The sequence below is a fragment of the Delphinus delphis genome, chromosome 7 (genome assembly GCF_949987515.2).
Source record: "Delphinus delphis chromosome 7, mDelDel1.2, whole genome shotgun sequence".
Taxonomy (NCBI): Eukaryota; Metazoa; Chordata; class Mammalia; order Artiodactyla; family Delphinidae; genus Delphinus; species Delphinus delphis.
In genome coordinates this window covers 35,942,549-35,958,186 of record NC_082689.1, presented here as the reverse complement: position 1 = coordinate 35,958,186, position 15,638 = coordinate 35,942,549, and the positions used below count along the sequence as shown (strand labels likewise).

General features: G+C 48.1%; 1 protein-coding gene across 1 annotated transcript in view; it reads right to left on the bottom strand.

Moving 5' to 3' along the window:
• Positions 1-10,925, bottom strand: part of SATB2 (SATB homeobox 2) — a 193,134-nt gene extending 182,209 nt beyond the window's left edge. Inside the window, exons 1-2 of the mRNA XM_060016358.1 lie at positions 10,876-10,925; positions 6,284-6,511 (exon numbers count right to left, since the gene is read on the bottom strand). Coding sequence (XP_059872341.1) covers positions 6,284-6,452 — 169 coding nt within the window. The 5' untranslated portion in view covers positions 6,453-6,511; positions 10,876-10,925. The remainder of the gene's footprint in view (positions 1-6,283; positions 6,512-10,875) is intronic.
• Between the last annotated feature and the right edge of the window lie 4,713 nt (positions 10,926-15,638).

Here is a 15,638-nt window from a genome sequence, read left to right as displayed (position 1 = left end):
ACATTTCCAAACCTCTGTTGCACCTTAAAATAAAAGGAATTCACGGCTCTCCACATTGACACCCTAAATTAAGGATGGAGAGCAGTGGTAATTGGAAGTGAGAAAGGCCCAATACAAAGTCAGCAGAAGGAAATCACTCATTTTTAAATCCCGATAAAGAAAACAAAAGGCAAACTCTCTTCTTCATTTTTTGAGCTAAGCATAAATGTCTCCTACTTGAAACCATTTTCAGTTCTTTTCTTTCTTTCTTTTCTCTCTCTCCCTCTCCCTGTCCCTTCCTTCCTTCCTTCCCTGCTTCCTTCCTTCCTTTCTTCCTTTCTTTCTTTTTTTCCAAAAAGTAATGAGTTAAAATGTGTGAGTTAGATCCAACATTTCACTGCTGTTCTTATTCTTGGGGAGTTGGGGGGGAGGGGGAACTTGCTGCCAAAGCTTCAGAAAAGAGAGTTTAGGCTGCTAATTTTCCGTTCACAAAATCTAAATTCCCCTTATGCATCTCACACAACTCATGAAATAAAATGAAACAGTATTATATCACTGCAAATTGAGACATTTTTATCAAAATAAAGAGTGATGATGCCAACATTTCATTTGTCATTTCCCACTTGTCACTTTCTACTGACAAACTGTTACACATACAACTTTTGTCAAATGCTCCATCCTTAAATATGTTCCAAAATGCCATTGTATCTCAGCATTCATGTAAGGGAGATAGTAAAACTATGTTACCACACATTAGTTACATAGGTTAAAAAAAAAAAGCCTACTTATTAGGTAAGAGAGTATAAATAACTTTACTTACATGCTATGTAAGATAAAGTTTGGCTTCTTGAAATGAAATAAACTATGTACATGTTTTTGGTACCTAATGTGAGATTACTAGTTATAAAAAACTTTTTTAATGATGAGAAATTGTCATTTTGCTCTATACTGGAAACATAAAGTTTTCTACCTTATTTTCAGTCAAAAAAAAAAGAAACCTAAAAACTCTAAAAAGACAAAAGAAAATAATGCAATTTGAAATTCATCTAACTCTGTCAATTTGTCTTTTTTATATATCATATAAACTGTCTCCACGTTGAATCTTAAAAAAGAGTTTTAAATTATCAAAGTAGCACCACCAAATTTGACTGCTTACCAGATACGCCTTGTCAGATACACCAAATAATTACCATGTCTTGCCTGGAATAAAACTGATTTCCATATTCTTAAAATAACTCAAAATTAACATTCTTAGATATCTAATAAATTATGATTAGTCTGTTTCCCTCCCTACAGAGATAGATAGGCAAAATATATACACACATTCACACAAGGAGAAAAGAATTAACACAGGATACCTAATATGTACAGACTGATACTCTTAGTCACAACCCCCTGAAAAAAGAGGATACTGCTTATTGTCTGCAGTGGTTAGAAAACAGACGCCTTAAGGGACATCTATGTAGTTCTAACACACACACACACTCACACACACACACACACATTTCACTGCAGATGATCTTGAATATATAATGGTCAGTGGGGTTTCTACTGATGGAATATAAGGCTTCCAAAATTACTCAAAACATCAAATTATGCTCAAGACTTTGAGGGGCGGATACCCTATGTTCTGTTTAATGTGTATGTTCCATTGCATATATTTTTTTAACCAAGTATATCTTTATTTTAATAACAGGCCAAGGACTGAAAACACTTTAGAGAGGGCTATTTTTCTACCTCAGCAAAACTACAGAGGACATGCTAGATTGTTGGATGACCCCAAAGCCTAAGTTCATTCTATTTAAAAGATCTTAAACCCTTAAAAAAAAAAAAAAAAAGTGGAGTACAAGACCGAAATACAACCTTTTCACTTTTAAAGTAATAACGAGTCTTCCCTACAAGCATAATGGTATAACATCCTAGGTTAAAATGAATTTAATGAGTTTTCTCCATTTTGCCTATGTTGACAATACGTTTCAAATTTTTAAATATTTTATACATTTCAATAGGTCAATATCTATACTCTTTCATATCTGCCCTCCTTTCAAAAAGTAAAATATCTCTCTACAACTGCTCATATGGTGACTACACCTGACCTGAACTGCATTTCTTTTACTCTTATCTAAAAGGAAATGTTCCACATGCAGACAATTACTAACTGTTGTTGTAGACAGTGTTCAGCTCTAAATGAGGCCCTGCGCAACAATCATGATCACATTTGCTTCCCTATTTGAGTACATCAGTGTGTATTGCATAATGATTTTTTTTCCCCTTGCAACAAGACAGTTATGTTCTTGAAAGGGCTGCCTGGTAGCAAGAAGAATAGGTTTACTTCGGGTCAAAGAGTTACAAGATAACTTCAACAGACAATTCTTCAACAAAATTAAAGTTATTTTAAAAACTAATTTTTCCCCAAAAAGCTATTTTTTTTCAAAAAAATCAAGATATTCTCAGTGTTTAAACATCTTTCCTTGAACTCTAGAAGATTTAACACAAAAAAAAGTCATCAAAATTCATAAGAAAATGAAAAATATCAAAAAGATTTCTGATGTTTAATGCCTCCTATCAGCAAATACACCATCTGGTATACTCAAGCGCTGTTCATTCAGTTTAAATAAAGCTGTCTGAAAAGTTCTTCTTTAAGCCAAACATTAAAAAATGAAAATGCTTGTGTTAACAATGAATGAAGCACAGTAATTTATTGCTATTAAAGCACAACTGGCCAGCGCCTTTCAGCAGTCCAGGAGGAAAGCAGAATGCCTTGCTTCCTCTGGAAACTTGATTGGCATCACTTTCATTTTATGCTGTAGGTTGTGTGGCTGAAGCATTACATACAGCAGAACATTTTAGGTACTTATGCTAATGGTGGTAAAAGGATCATCTGATTCTTATATTCATCATCCTTAATAATCTTTTCTTTTTCTAAATCTTCAAATAGATCTGTAAGTTTTAATCAACAATTTCACAAATATAAATTTCCCCACCATTAATCATCCTTTTTCAAAATCCTTATGGAGTGAATTACTAGCTGAGAGAGGACGCCAATTCTAGTAAGTGAATGTTACCCAGCAGGGATATAAAGCTGTCAACACCATGGTGCTCTTGCTTGCTCTAAACTCTCTCCCAGCCTTCATATGTTTTTTAAAGAGATATTAGCCTTTTTTTTTTTCCAGGACCTTCTATAAAAGCTGACTGTCATACACATATGAGCACTTATATTTTATTACATACATGCTTTAAAACGCACTGCTTAGATAAGAGCAAATATAGCCTACAAAGTGTTAGAAATACAAAACAAAATTGATCTACTTTCTAATAGTCTTCTAAAGCTAACCACATTGTAAACAACACACTCTTAAGTCCCCTATTAAAACAGAACCCTGAAGACTGTGACAGTGTTTCTACCACCTCATCTAGTCAAATCCAGACACTAAAATTATGTCTCTCTCTTTTTTTTTTAGTTCTCATCAGAAACATAGCAAACTCTCGCTCTCCCTAAAAAAGGTAGAATAACAGCAACAGAATTTATTAGGGCAACCAATGCATTCAGAAGCATTTATTCACCTATTTATCAGAAGCAGTAAGATAAACTGACATTTTATTGAGCAACCAATTAACTTAATGATTTCCCCTATTTTTAGGGGGAAAGCATTTAAAAAGAGAATCACTGAAGATTGACAAATACATCCTCCCAAATTCTGAGCTCTATTTTTAAAATATATATGATTATAGCCATCTTTACAACATTGACAAGACCGCAATATATCTGAAAATGGTAATAAATGACGCAGAGCTACAAATATTTTTGTAGTTTTCTATACTTATTATATTGCTTCATAAAGAAAATTTAAACAAAAGGAGGTAGGGTGATAGAAATATAATCTATTTTATATTTACTCTATGTTCTAAAAAAAAACTTATTTCAATTATAAAAGAACCGCTAAATAGAAATATATTTTAAACATTTTTAAAATTTAGAATGTGCATTTTTAAAAAGGCTTTGCTTTTCTCCAGTCTATGTACATGATTAAAAGTCATAATGAAATAAAATTATTAACATCTCAATGTACATTTGGAAACTATATAAACTTAAACCCACAAAATAATCATTAACATTCATAAGAAAACTTTGTACTATTGAAATTTTACGTTCTAAGTTGTTATATTTGAAAGCTTTCTAAATTAAAATCTTTCCAAACAATCTATTAAGTTCTATCGAGTAAAATCTTTCTTATAAAAAAATCTTAAAAAATCCACCATAGGTAAACTATTGTAACCGCTTTACTGTTAGGTATCATAAATGGTACTTACTGAGACAAAATAATGTCATCTTTATTTTCAGTTTGGGAAGCAGCTAAGACCTTTGATATTACTAAATTAAGTTAAAGCTCAGAAAAAAGTGACTATACGAGCTTGTCGAAACAAATTTATTATTCCTCACCAAGACTTAATAATATTTGTCTATATCAAATTTATGGTAAGTGGCCAAATGTGAATTATAGTCTCAGAAAATATGAAAAGTAACCACTATTTTACACTGAGGGTATCCCTAGGTCAACAAAATCAGGCAGTTTCCTTCAGTAAGATATAGGGGGAAAAAAAACTTTTTGTAGGGAAGCACGATTGGTAACCATTACATTCTAAAATGTTTAGAGACTTCTTTCAACTTAGTGAGCTTAGAAAGAAACCAAAATTTCAGTCCAGGTTTTTTTCTTTAATGCATAAGGCCACTTTGAGAACACATCCTCTCCAAGGATTTCCAAAAGTTTTTCAATCCAACATTACCAGCACTTATCATAACCATCTCACATTGGGTCCCACCACATTCACCATATATTTTTCTTTCTTATATGCATATACTAAAAAATGATCCGAAAAGTCCGAAGTTATTGCTTCAATCTCAAGACAACACATTAATAAACACTATTTCTAAAAAGTGAGTCACAAAACTATCAAGTTTTCTTTTGCTTCATTAAAGTATATCTTCAAGTCCCTAAAATGAAAGATACATAAGTCACAATCTGTGGTCAAATAATTTAGTTAAAGCTTCTAAAACTGAGAGAATGAGTGCTTCTCCTTACATTAGTTCCTTAATGTAAGGAACTAAGGCAAACCTTCTTGAATGTCTACCATGAAGAAATAGTAATAGCAAAATAAGTAAAAATAAAAACGTGTTCTTTTATAAATTGTTGTCTGTTTATAAAATGTCTTTAAAAGGGAGTGGATATTTTGAATTAAGGCTTTACTTGGAAATACCAACTATGGCTCTTTAGAACATGGGAATTTATCACTAACTTTTGCCAGGGTTTTGTTTCATTTCAGGCTGGCTAATATAAGAATTATATTAAACAGACTACTACTGAAAATATTAGGGGGGAAAAAACCTTTAGAAGCAAAATAAAAAAAAGATTAAACTAGTAATTGACGCCAAACACAAAAAAGCTGCCTGCCATGCAGAACCGTGCACTTACATTTAAAAACAACTAAGGAAATGTCATATAAACCTCAAAATAGTTCAATAATGTTTAAATTTCTTGCATATCTTTAGTTTATAAAATTACTTTCCCTAACCACTTTAAAAGAAAGTGGTTGTTTAAATAGCAAAAACTACGAAAGATTTTAAGTAATGTTAAATTCTTGGAAAGAAAAACATCAGGCAGTCAATAAGACTACTATGCTATTTTTACCTGTTGTGCTATAATTCATAACAAAGTTACAAATGCATGACTTTAAACTTTATTTTTAAAAAAACGGTAGCATTAAAGTCTCTAAGGGCCTGACAGATTCATAGTGATTCCTTATTTCCCACTTGAAATGTGGCTGGAAATATTCCCAGTTGTTAATCATTTGTCTCGAAGCACTGTCCTAACTACAAAGTAACACCAACACTTGCTCCTGTACTAACCTGAACATTAAACATTAGTCCATAAAAGCGAACGCACCTAAACTTCATCCCTACAACAGATACTCTGAGGCAAGGCAAAAGAGTTAAATCACTAAAAAGCTCTCTAGGAAAATCTAGAAACAGTTAGCTGGCTGTGACATAAACCTGCCAACACCTCAGCACACAGTGGCAAAGTGCCCAAAAAATGCCACCCTCCGGGTAAACCACTTTCTTGTTTTAACTCGAGATGAAGCTACCAGTTGCAGAGGAGAGGCGACGGGGGCATTATTTGGCAACCTGGAATTCACTTCCTGTAATCCTACACCGCGACATCGCCTAATCAACCTGAACCCTGACACCCGGGCCTTTATCACCCGGCCGGCCGCGGGCTGCGCGCGCCTCCCTGCTCCGGGCTGTTACCTCCCACGGCCTTGGCCACGGCGCCGTTGGGCCTCCCGCGGGCTCCCATGGGGCTGCCGTTCTGCTCCAGCCGGGCCACCTTCACCGGGGGAGGACCCTTGACGTCGGGGCTGCCGCTCCGCCGGTCGGGGCTGTCCCGCAGACACGGGCTCTCGCTCCGCCGCTCCATGCTGCTCCGACTCGGAGACAAAGTTCCCACCGGCAGGTCGCAATAAAATGCACAGGGACCTAGGGAGGGGGCGGGGGGGGGGAAAGGGGGAGGGAAAAAAAAGAGGGAAAACCGCTCACACACGTGATAGACGTTTAGGCCAGTGGCAGAGCGCTGCACCAAAGCCACACAAACTTCCTCCCACGCTGCCCGAGGGGCCCGAACAGGGAAGCCGGTCCCAACCTTACACTGGGCGGCCCAAAGGAAACCCAGAACTTGGGGTGCCGCGATTCTGCCCAGTCGCTGCTCCCAGAAGTTAGCTCTGGGTCACGAAGTCCGCCCAGGGCGCCCAGAAGTAATCCATTCATTGGGACAGGGTTGACATAACCCGTTCTCCAGTGCGCCGACCTTGCTGTCGGGGGCTCAGGGCTGCGGAAGGAGTGAACTTCCTAAGAAGACATCTCACTCACTCAAGGAGTGGGTGCGGGTGTACGTAAGTCCATATGAAAACAAATTAACCACAAGAAGAATGCGTTCTGAATCGCGGGGCAGTAGGCAAAGGCCTGCCCAAAAGACCCTTGAATCCCCGCTTTTTACCTTTACCGAGCACGTCCTGGGACACACACACACTCTGCACAAAATCAACCCTGATTCCACATTAATAAGCATCCCCAAACACTTGGCGGTATTCATCAAAATAACCTCAAGCGGGGTCTACAATCGTTATTATTTTGGAAAGTTCTAATCTTCATCCGATCCTGAGTGATTTTTTTAAAAAGCTCTTCCGCATAAATTACAAAAGCAAAAGAATTTAAATTATTAGGTGCGGGAGCAGCCTTCATCAACCCCGATTTTAAAATCTCTCCAAAAAGTTTTCTCCTGGGTCGCCTGGCTGGCAGCGCGCTCCTCACGGAACCCGCAGATCTCGGCACCCCCGGATTTTTTGGGGGCGGCGGCGGAGGAGGAAACACCTGATGAAACGGCACTCACATTGTCACTGACATCCCCAAGAAGCAGGAGGAACCCGGCACAACAAAGTGCGCTGGGAATCCTCGCGGGCGCTCTGGCCGTGGGAGAAGCCGCGTGGCCACGGCTCAAGGAGACAAGGTGGGGGTGGCAGAGGAGAGGTGAGAAGAGATGCGAGTGATGTAGAGACAGAGCGCCAGGGCTGAGGGCGAAGGTTCCGCCCGGATTCCCTCGGCTGCGCTGTCTAACGAACAGCGCGAGAGCTGCGGGGAGGGAACTCAGCAGGACCCCGGGGCTTCCCCGAACTCCGGAGCCTGGCGCGGGCGCCTTCGCGCTGAGTACTTACTGCTCACAGTCTGTCTGTAACTTGGCTGGCTGGGGCTCTGTCCATGGAGCAAAAGTAGAGAATCCAGGGTGGAAAGTTTCTGGTGATTTGCCTTGCAGTGTTCTCCTAGTCTTCCTTTCTCTTTCCTCCTTTCCCTTTCCTCTTTCCCAGGTCCAAACGTTTAGGGTCCTGGGTCAGGGTGTCTTCTTAGTGCGGCGATGGTTGTTATGATGATGATGATGGGGGGTGGGGGGAGTAGAGGGAGGAGGAGAAGAGGGAAAGGAGGGCTCCTCCAAAGGAACACCCGAGCGAGCGCGGGAGGAGGCGACAGAGGAGGGGAGAAGAGAGAAGGAGGCTGAAAAAGCCTTTTCACACCTTCGGGAAGGAGACCCGTTCTGGCGAGAAAGGGCTGAAAACTGGGAGGCGGCGGAGGCGGGCCGGGGCTGCCGCTTCGCAGGGCGGCTAGCTCGCGAGGAGGCGCGGCCGGAGCCGTAGGGCCGGTGCCACCGAGAAGCGAGAAGGCGCAGGGACCTGGGACCGCACGCGGGAGGAAAAGCGGCGGCCGCCCAAGCTGTCACCTCCAGCCTCTCCCCTTTCGGCCGCCGCCGCCAGCAGCCGAAGCCGGACTCACTGACAAGCCGCAGAGAGAGACACAGTGAGAGGGAGATGATTATTAGTTGCGTTGAGTCATCAGGCAAAGTGAGTCCTTTTGGGTTGTCCTCGGTTTCCGATTTCTCCCCCTCCCCCTGTCCGTCCCCAGATCTAGCGCCTTCAAAATAATAATTTGGGGTGGGGGTAGGGGAAGTCTCTGGGTTATTTCGGGATGGGGGTTGGGGGGAAAAGATCTAAACCCGAGCCAGACTGGTCCACCGCATTGAAGGAGGAGAGTGGGGGGGCGGGGAGGAGGGCCGGGGAGGTTGCGGGGGGAGGGGGCCCCGCCTGGCAGGAAATTAAACATCAATCAATCAATCGCTGTGAGGCCGGCGACCGAACAGCGGCGGAGCTGCAGAGGAGGCAGAGGGACTGGAGAGGGGCGGGTGGGAAGCAGGGAGGAGGGAGAAGAAGGAAGGAGAGAGTCGGCGGTGGGAGAGCGGTGTGGCGAGGACCGCGCGCGCGCGGCGCGGCGGGGGACCTATGGCAGGGAACCGAGGGCCTCGCGAGGCGGTGGCCGCGGCTGGTGGGTGGGTGCGCCCGGGTACAGGCGGGAGCTGGGGCCCGGGGTCTCGTCCTCCTCCTCCTCCTCGCGGCGGGTCCAGGGCGCGGCCGCCTCACCCAGCCCTGAGGCGCACTAGTCCCGGCTCGGAGGCGGCGGCAAGGTAGGCGGTGGTTGCCTCGTCTCCCGGCGGAGGCACAGACCCACGCGCAGGAGGCAACCACGGCTGCCTCGGCTCCGGGTTCTGCTAACTACGCGGAGTACTTTCGACTTTGGAGATAGGAGGGCTATCACCTCCCCCACCCACCGCCTCCGCCCACCACGCACCGCCTCCGCCCCTCCGAACAACTTTTCCCGGTGCCTTCGAGCTCCCCCTCCGTGCGGAGCCAGCCGTCCGGGCCCGCCGCGCCGCCGCACGCGCTAGGAAGGCCGCTTCTCCCTCACAGTTGGCGCTGCCGTGGGTCCAGAACAATAACCCGGGTGTCCCGAATGGCAGGAGCACCAGCACTGCCCGCCGGGCGGCGGGTGGCACAGGGAAGGGGGCTGCAGGAGGGTCGCAGGGCGGGGAGCATCCCTGGATGACGTCCCTGGAGCGCTGGCAGCGCCGGCGACATCTCGAGCGGCGCAGCCCGGGCAGCCTGCAGGCCGTGACGCGGTGGCAGCGAGGGCGGCGGGGCTCCCTGTCCGCTGGCTGCTGGGCTGGGACTCCTGGGATCCCAAGCCGCTCGGGCCCTAGGCTGAGAGCGCGGTCAGAGCTGTGCGGTGGGGACCCGGCCTCCCCATCCCGGGGGAGGCCGTGCGGGGGCGTCCCCAGCAGGTCCCGCGAAGGCGTAACTGAGCCACAAACTTTTGCCGACTCCCGCGGCCGCGGTCGCCCGTAGCCCGGCTCCGGCCGCGGTGCTCATTTAAGGTGGCCCGGGCGCTAGCCGAGCAGACCGGGCTCTGGCCGCGCTTTTGTCCCTAAGATCCCTCTTGGACGCGGAACCTCCTTAAAGAAAGCACGTGGGAAGGAGCCGCGGCCCCCGCGAGACCCCGGGGGCGCCTGCTGACACTCCCGGTCCCGACCTGAAGCGGGAAAATGTGGATGCGTCCCCGCCCGTCTTGAGGCCAATGAAGCCTCCTGAGCTGGCGGTATCTCTAGTCGCTCCCGCACACCTTGGTTCTCCCTCCTAACCCCTGGGACCCCGAGGACTCCCAACCATCTCGTCGCCTGAGCCGCCGGTCTCCCTTAAGAAGCGCTGACTCTACGGCGGCGCCAGAGGGCCAAACTAAATTCGATCTCGGGAAACGCGCTCGGGGGGCAATTATGGAAATCTCGGTCGGGTGCACCCGCCGCGGGAAGCCGCGTCAGCCCAGTGTACCCGGGGCCAGGCCGCCGTCCACTCGCCGCACGAACCGGCGCGCGGCGTGCACCTGGCCTCCCCTCAAAAGCAGGGGAGGAGGCGGGGGAGACTCTGGAAGAGAAAGGGTCCCAGAAGTGAAACCTGCCCCCGGCCTAAGTCTCAGAGCCCAGAATCCGAAGGACCCCGCACCCAGTCGCCGCCCACCAAGTTCCAAAGGAGCGCTAGGCGACCCGAGAGGCGGTGGGAGACAAGCGGAGAAAGGAAGCGAGATGGATAGCAAAGCTTCGGGGAGCCAGCCTGGGGGTTTTAGGCTGCGTTTGCTTTTCCCTGTGCCCTCCACAACCTCATCCCCCTCCCACCTCCCCAAAAGAACGAGTTAGAGAAAACGCACAATTCGGAGTCTGTGAGAACAAAGTGGCTCTAGCAAACCAACTTCGTGGTGCTAGCTAAAAGGTTTGGGGCTGCAAAGAAACAAACTGTAAGTTCGATTGACAAACTTTTTTTAAAAATCTGTAATATCAAGTCGGAATGGGAAGAGGGTGTTGCAAAAGCCAACTACTACCACTGTCAAAAGTTTAAGCCCGTTTTCAAAATGGGGAAAAGACGCATTTCTTATTAATACCTTAACAACGATAATAATGCTGTTTCTTTCCTTACCTTGGTGTTGAACTGCAGAATCCTCCGGATCAATGTCCAGGAACTTAGAAGAATTGGTGATATTAGGACTTCAGTACTTCTGGAAAAAAATGCAAATGGTTTAGCCAGGATCTTTCCTGTCTGATTCGTCACTATTATTATATCTGATGATGCGAATGGTTGGAGCGATTCAATCTTAAGTCATTAATGAGCTATTTTATAAACACCACTGTCTGAAGATCTTCATTTACATTTTGCGAAGGATCACTTCGCTAACCTCACAGGCTTATGTCAACAGCATGATTATGGGGACTTCAGTTACACTCTTATAAACAACACAGCCGTATTGTTAATCGGTTAATATTTTATAAAGTGTAAATATTTTATTATGTTTTGAAAGGAACTATTGATTCTAAATTATTAAACTCCTGAGACGGGCGATTTAAATAAAGTTTACAGTTAAGTACAATTAAATGTACATTGTGGCTAGTTTGTTTTCAGATTCTGCACTCTTTTTAATTCATTGATTTTTCTTTTAATTGGAGTTTACTCTTGATCATTTTTGGTAATGAACAAATCTATCATTTGGGGCAAAAGAACTCAAAAATTTTAAATTGCATTTAACGTAGAAGAAAATGTCAAATACTATGAATTATTACCAAAAACGTATTTTGAATGTTTGGAGATTTGTGTTCAGAAATTTTACAAATTTCTTTCGATTTAAAAAGGAAGAATTTTAGGGATTTTTGTGATATATGCCCGGTATGGTTTTTTTTTTTTTTCTTTCTCCTCTTGAGTTTTGTCTCTAATGAAGGCCTTTTCTGTTTCAAATTACATAAGCTTTTTACTACACAATTTTTGTATTGACCTTATTTCAACTGAAGTAAGTGATTATTTCCAGCATGTTTGATTTCGACAATAAGAAATTTTAAATAATATTTTTACCCTTTGCTAGGATATTCTACTTTTTAAAACAGTAAATAAATTATGATGATTCAAAAGTTTTGTTTGGTTTTGTTTTATATTCCTCAAGTGGCTTATTTCCAAACAGTTTTAAAACAAAATCACACTCAAGAAAAGAATTGGTTTTAATTACTTTTTAAAAAAATAATTTGATCCCGAACGCATTTTTACGCATTACATGATAGTTTGCTCCAGTGCTCAAAGCATAAAGTTCACTTTGGGGGACATTTTTATACCTCAGATTGCTTCTCACTGACGTTTTTGTCGGGAATCTACTCAGACTTTTCCCCCCATCCTCCCCCACTCCCAATTTTTTTCATATGTTATTTAGTCAAAGGTCGTCTGTCTTTCATAATCACACCGAGATTTGTTATTTTAAAAATCAACGGGTCTTTATACGCTGGGCTTAAGTATATATGCTTTTTCTTATTTCCATGTTCTCCCTTTTTCTCTCTATCTCTCGTCGGGCCTTTCTTCTCCCTTATTTTATGGCCTGCACTTTTAATGACATTTCTTGATTTCTGTCTCTCGACACCGAGGTTTGTGCCGTGCTAGCTGTCAACTCTGGCCAACCTTCCTTCCCTGATGCCCGCGCGGGACGGCCTAGGCCCGACTGCCCCGGCGCAGGGTGCCGGGTGCTGGGCGTGGGATCCTGGCTCTCTGCTGGGCCGCCGTGGCCTGTGCCCAGCATCTATCACCAGGCTCCCAGGATTTCAGGTCCGGTCACCCAAGAGGCCCTCCCAGCCGTGCGCTGCATCTTAGAGAACACGGGAAAGTTGTGCCGCCTTTCCCCTCCACTGCCGCAAGCACAGGAGAAAATTCTATGGGAATGGCCAGCGTCAAAAAACCTTTGACGGCTCCTAGGAACCCACGCGGGCCTGCCTCTCCCCCACCCCACCCCACCCCTCGCCCGGGGCTTGCTCTGCTGGGGGCGAGAGGAGGCGGGAGGGAATCGTTCCTTTCACTTGAAGCCCACACCAGCTCTGAAGCCAATTTCCGCCACTGACTGTCCGAGGAGAGCTGGGTGACCAACATTTTCGCAGGCCGCATAACTGCGCGGGGCTTGGATTGGAAATTGGATGCGCCGAGGGGACAAGGGCCCGGCGCCAGAATGCCCCGTGGGGAACGCGCCTAGAAGGACCGATCGACCAGGGTGGGCTCCTGCCCTTTCCCAGGCTGCCCCGGGGCGTCTGGGGACTGGCCGGAGCGCAGGGGCGGGGGACACTTACTTCGTTATCCGCACGTCTTCCTCGTTGGCATCAGAGCCGGACAAATCCCAGCCCGCGCCAGTCAAAGATAAATTCCTCCTGGCTCCCCCAGCGGCTCCAGGGGCCTGGGCGGGGGCGGAGCGGTGAGGAGACCGTCGGGCCGCCTAAGGCAGGGGCAGTGGAGGTCGTGCTCCCATCCTCAAATGAACGAGCCCCTGCAGCCCGGACAGCGAGATGCGTCCCAGGGAGACGGCTGATTGGGGAAAGATGGTGGGCGACTAGTCCGCGTTAGACGGTGAGCGGAACACCCAAGATGCCAGAGGGTCGGGGGTCAGGGGAACAGACAGTGCAGAGGCCCAGAGCTCGGGAGGGAACGCGCGAAGGTCGGCCCCCGGAGCTGCCTCGGGCGAAGACGGAGAGCTTTCGGCACCAGGGTCCCACATGTAGGGGATGGGAGAGGGCGTCGGGGGTGGGCACTGACTGCCCGGAGCAAGGAAAGTCAGCGGACAGGTTTCGAAGCCAAGGGAAGTCGCTGGGTGTGCTTTCGCCGTGGCGGCGGGCCGGGAGGCCCGGGAGGGCGGAGGGCCTGCGGGCACCGAGCACTACTCCAGCGACACAGGACAACGCCCCCAGGGCTCCCGGGTCCCTTCATTCTTTTTCAGACCCAAGAGCTTAAGAGCTGGATCTCCTGCTGCAGCCGCGCAGCGAGAGAACGACGGCCCTGCTAATCTATTTGGGGGTTTTGTTGTTGTTGTTGCTGTTGTTGTTCTTTTTTTTTTTTTAAGTAGAAATCGACTTTCAACCACGGGGTAACAAGGCAAAGAGGGAAAGAAAACGAAACGCCAAAGAAGCCGCCGCTACCTCCCCGCCCCCACCCCGGGGCGGCCGGGATGGGAGCCCAGAGTCGCGTTCCGGACCCGCTGCTTTTTCTGTCGGGAAACACTGAGCCAGGAAGAAGATGGTCGGTCCCATCTCCAAATCCCGGGCCCAAGGTGGTGGCGAAGAAACCCACGGCCTCGACTCGTCATCGCGGCCCCGTCACCCCCAAGCCCGGGTCAAGGCCCGTGTCCCAGACCTGAGCTGAGGCGTCCTCTCCCGACAGCGCCACCGCGTGGGCTGCGGCCCGAACCTGCGGCGCCGGTTCAGTCCGCTGCGTCCCGGAGCCGGCCTTACACGTCGCCCCAAGTCCTCGGGTTCAGAACGCGGCGGGGCAGGGGCAGGTCCCCGGCCCCGGGCACAACCGGACCACCCAACACAAAAACGCGGCCGGCAGACAGAACACCGGCGCCCTCAGTTTGCCCCAACTCCTTTTAATGAAAAGTACACCTGGAAAGCCCAGGCCGCGGCGCCCCACCCGAACCCCAAACTCCAGGCAGGCCGGCCCACGTCGTGAAATCCGCGCCCACCCCTAGCTGGGGCGAGCGAGCCCAGGAAGCCGAATCCGAGGCAGCCCAAGGCCAAGCGGCTCCAGGAGCGTTTCGCGGCTCTGGGCCCACGCCGGTCTCGAACCGCGCCAGAGAGAGCGAGAGCGCTTGCTGCGAGACCCAAGGTCCCAGGCACTTACTGGGACCGAGGACCAAGCGGGTGTCGGTCTATCCGGCGGCCCAAAGCCGTCCGGAGTGGCGTGGAACCTGGAGGGCTTTCTGGGCTGGCAACTCGCCAGTTCTCTCGGTCTCACGAACCCCAAAGCCCACTCTCTCAGTCCGGCAAGGCTTGACCCTCGGGCTAAGGCCCAGGCAGCGTTAGTGTCCTGGGGCTCTGTTCACAGTGCCCTGGGGCTCGGTTCTTCCCCACCCCGCGATGCCTTGCCTCCGAGCCCAGAGGCTAAGCCCCGCCGAACCGGGCATCACCTGGCGCTGCCCGGACGCTACGTCAGGACTCCAGAGCCACCACGTCGGGCTTAGAGGACTTTAGTGGGTAGGCTGGGGCTTATCTTAAATTCAGTTGTTCCCCGTGCGCGCGCTAGTGCGCACACACACGCACAGACGTTTTGAGACTGTCAGTTATGGAAAGGGACAACGACGCAAAGGTGGAAATTCACCTGGTCCCCACCCTGTTACAAAGCTCCCAGCCCCACACAAAAGAGGAGCGAGCCCTGGACGCCCAAGCGGCCGCTCGGGAGGCGTCCAGAAGCTGCACTCTCGCGGGGCGCCCGGCCAGCCGCGCCAGTTCGCGCGCTCCAGCCCCGGCCGGTGCCCAGCGGCGCCCTAGGGAAGCTGCGCCGGCCTGCTGAGTTCCGGGGCTGGGCGTCCGCCTGGCCTGCTCATCCACGCCTCATCACCTGTCTCTGAATTCTAATTTCTGAAATCTAATCCCCGTAGGCCACGCGGAGCTGTCTCCAAGCGGGCCCGGCCCGGCACCCCTGCCAAGTGGCTCACCTCTGCTTACGGCGCCTGCCTTTACCCCCGGTGCCAAGGACCGAGCGAGTGGCGGCAGGTCAGGGCGCAAACGCCGTCTGCTCTCCTCCAGGAGTAGACAGCGGGGAGCCTGCGGCGTCGCTCGTCCGGCCCTGGGGCTGATTTAAATAACTAATAAGCTCAGAGACATTTTACAAGGGGAACTTTTCCTTTTAGTATCAATAAAGCCTAGTAATTGGGTTTGTTGGTTACCTAA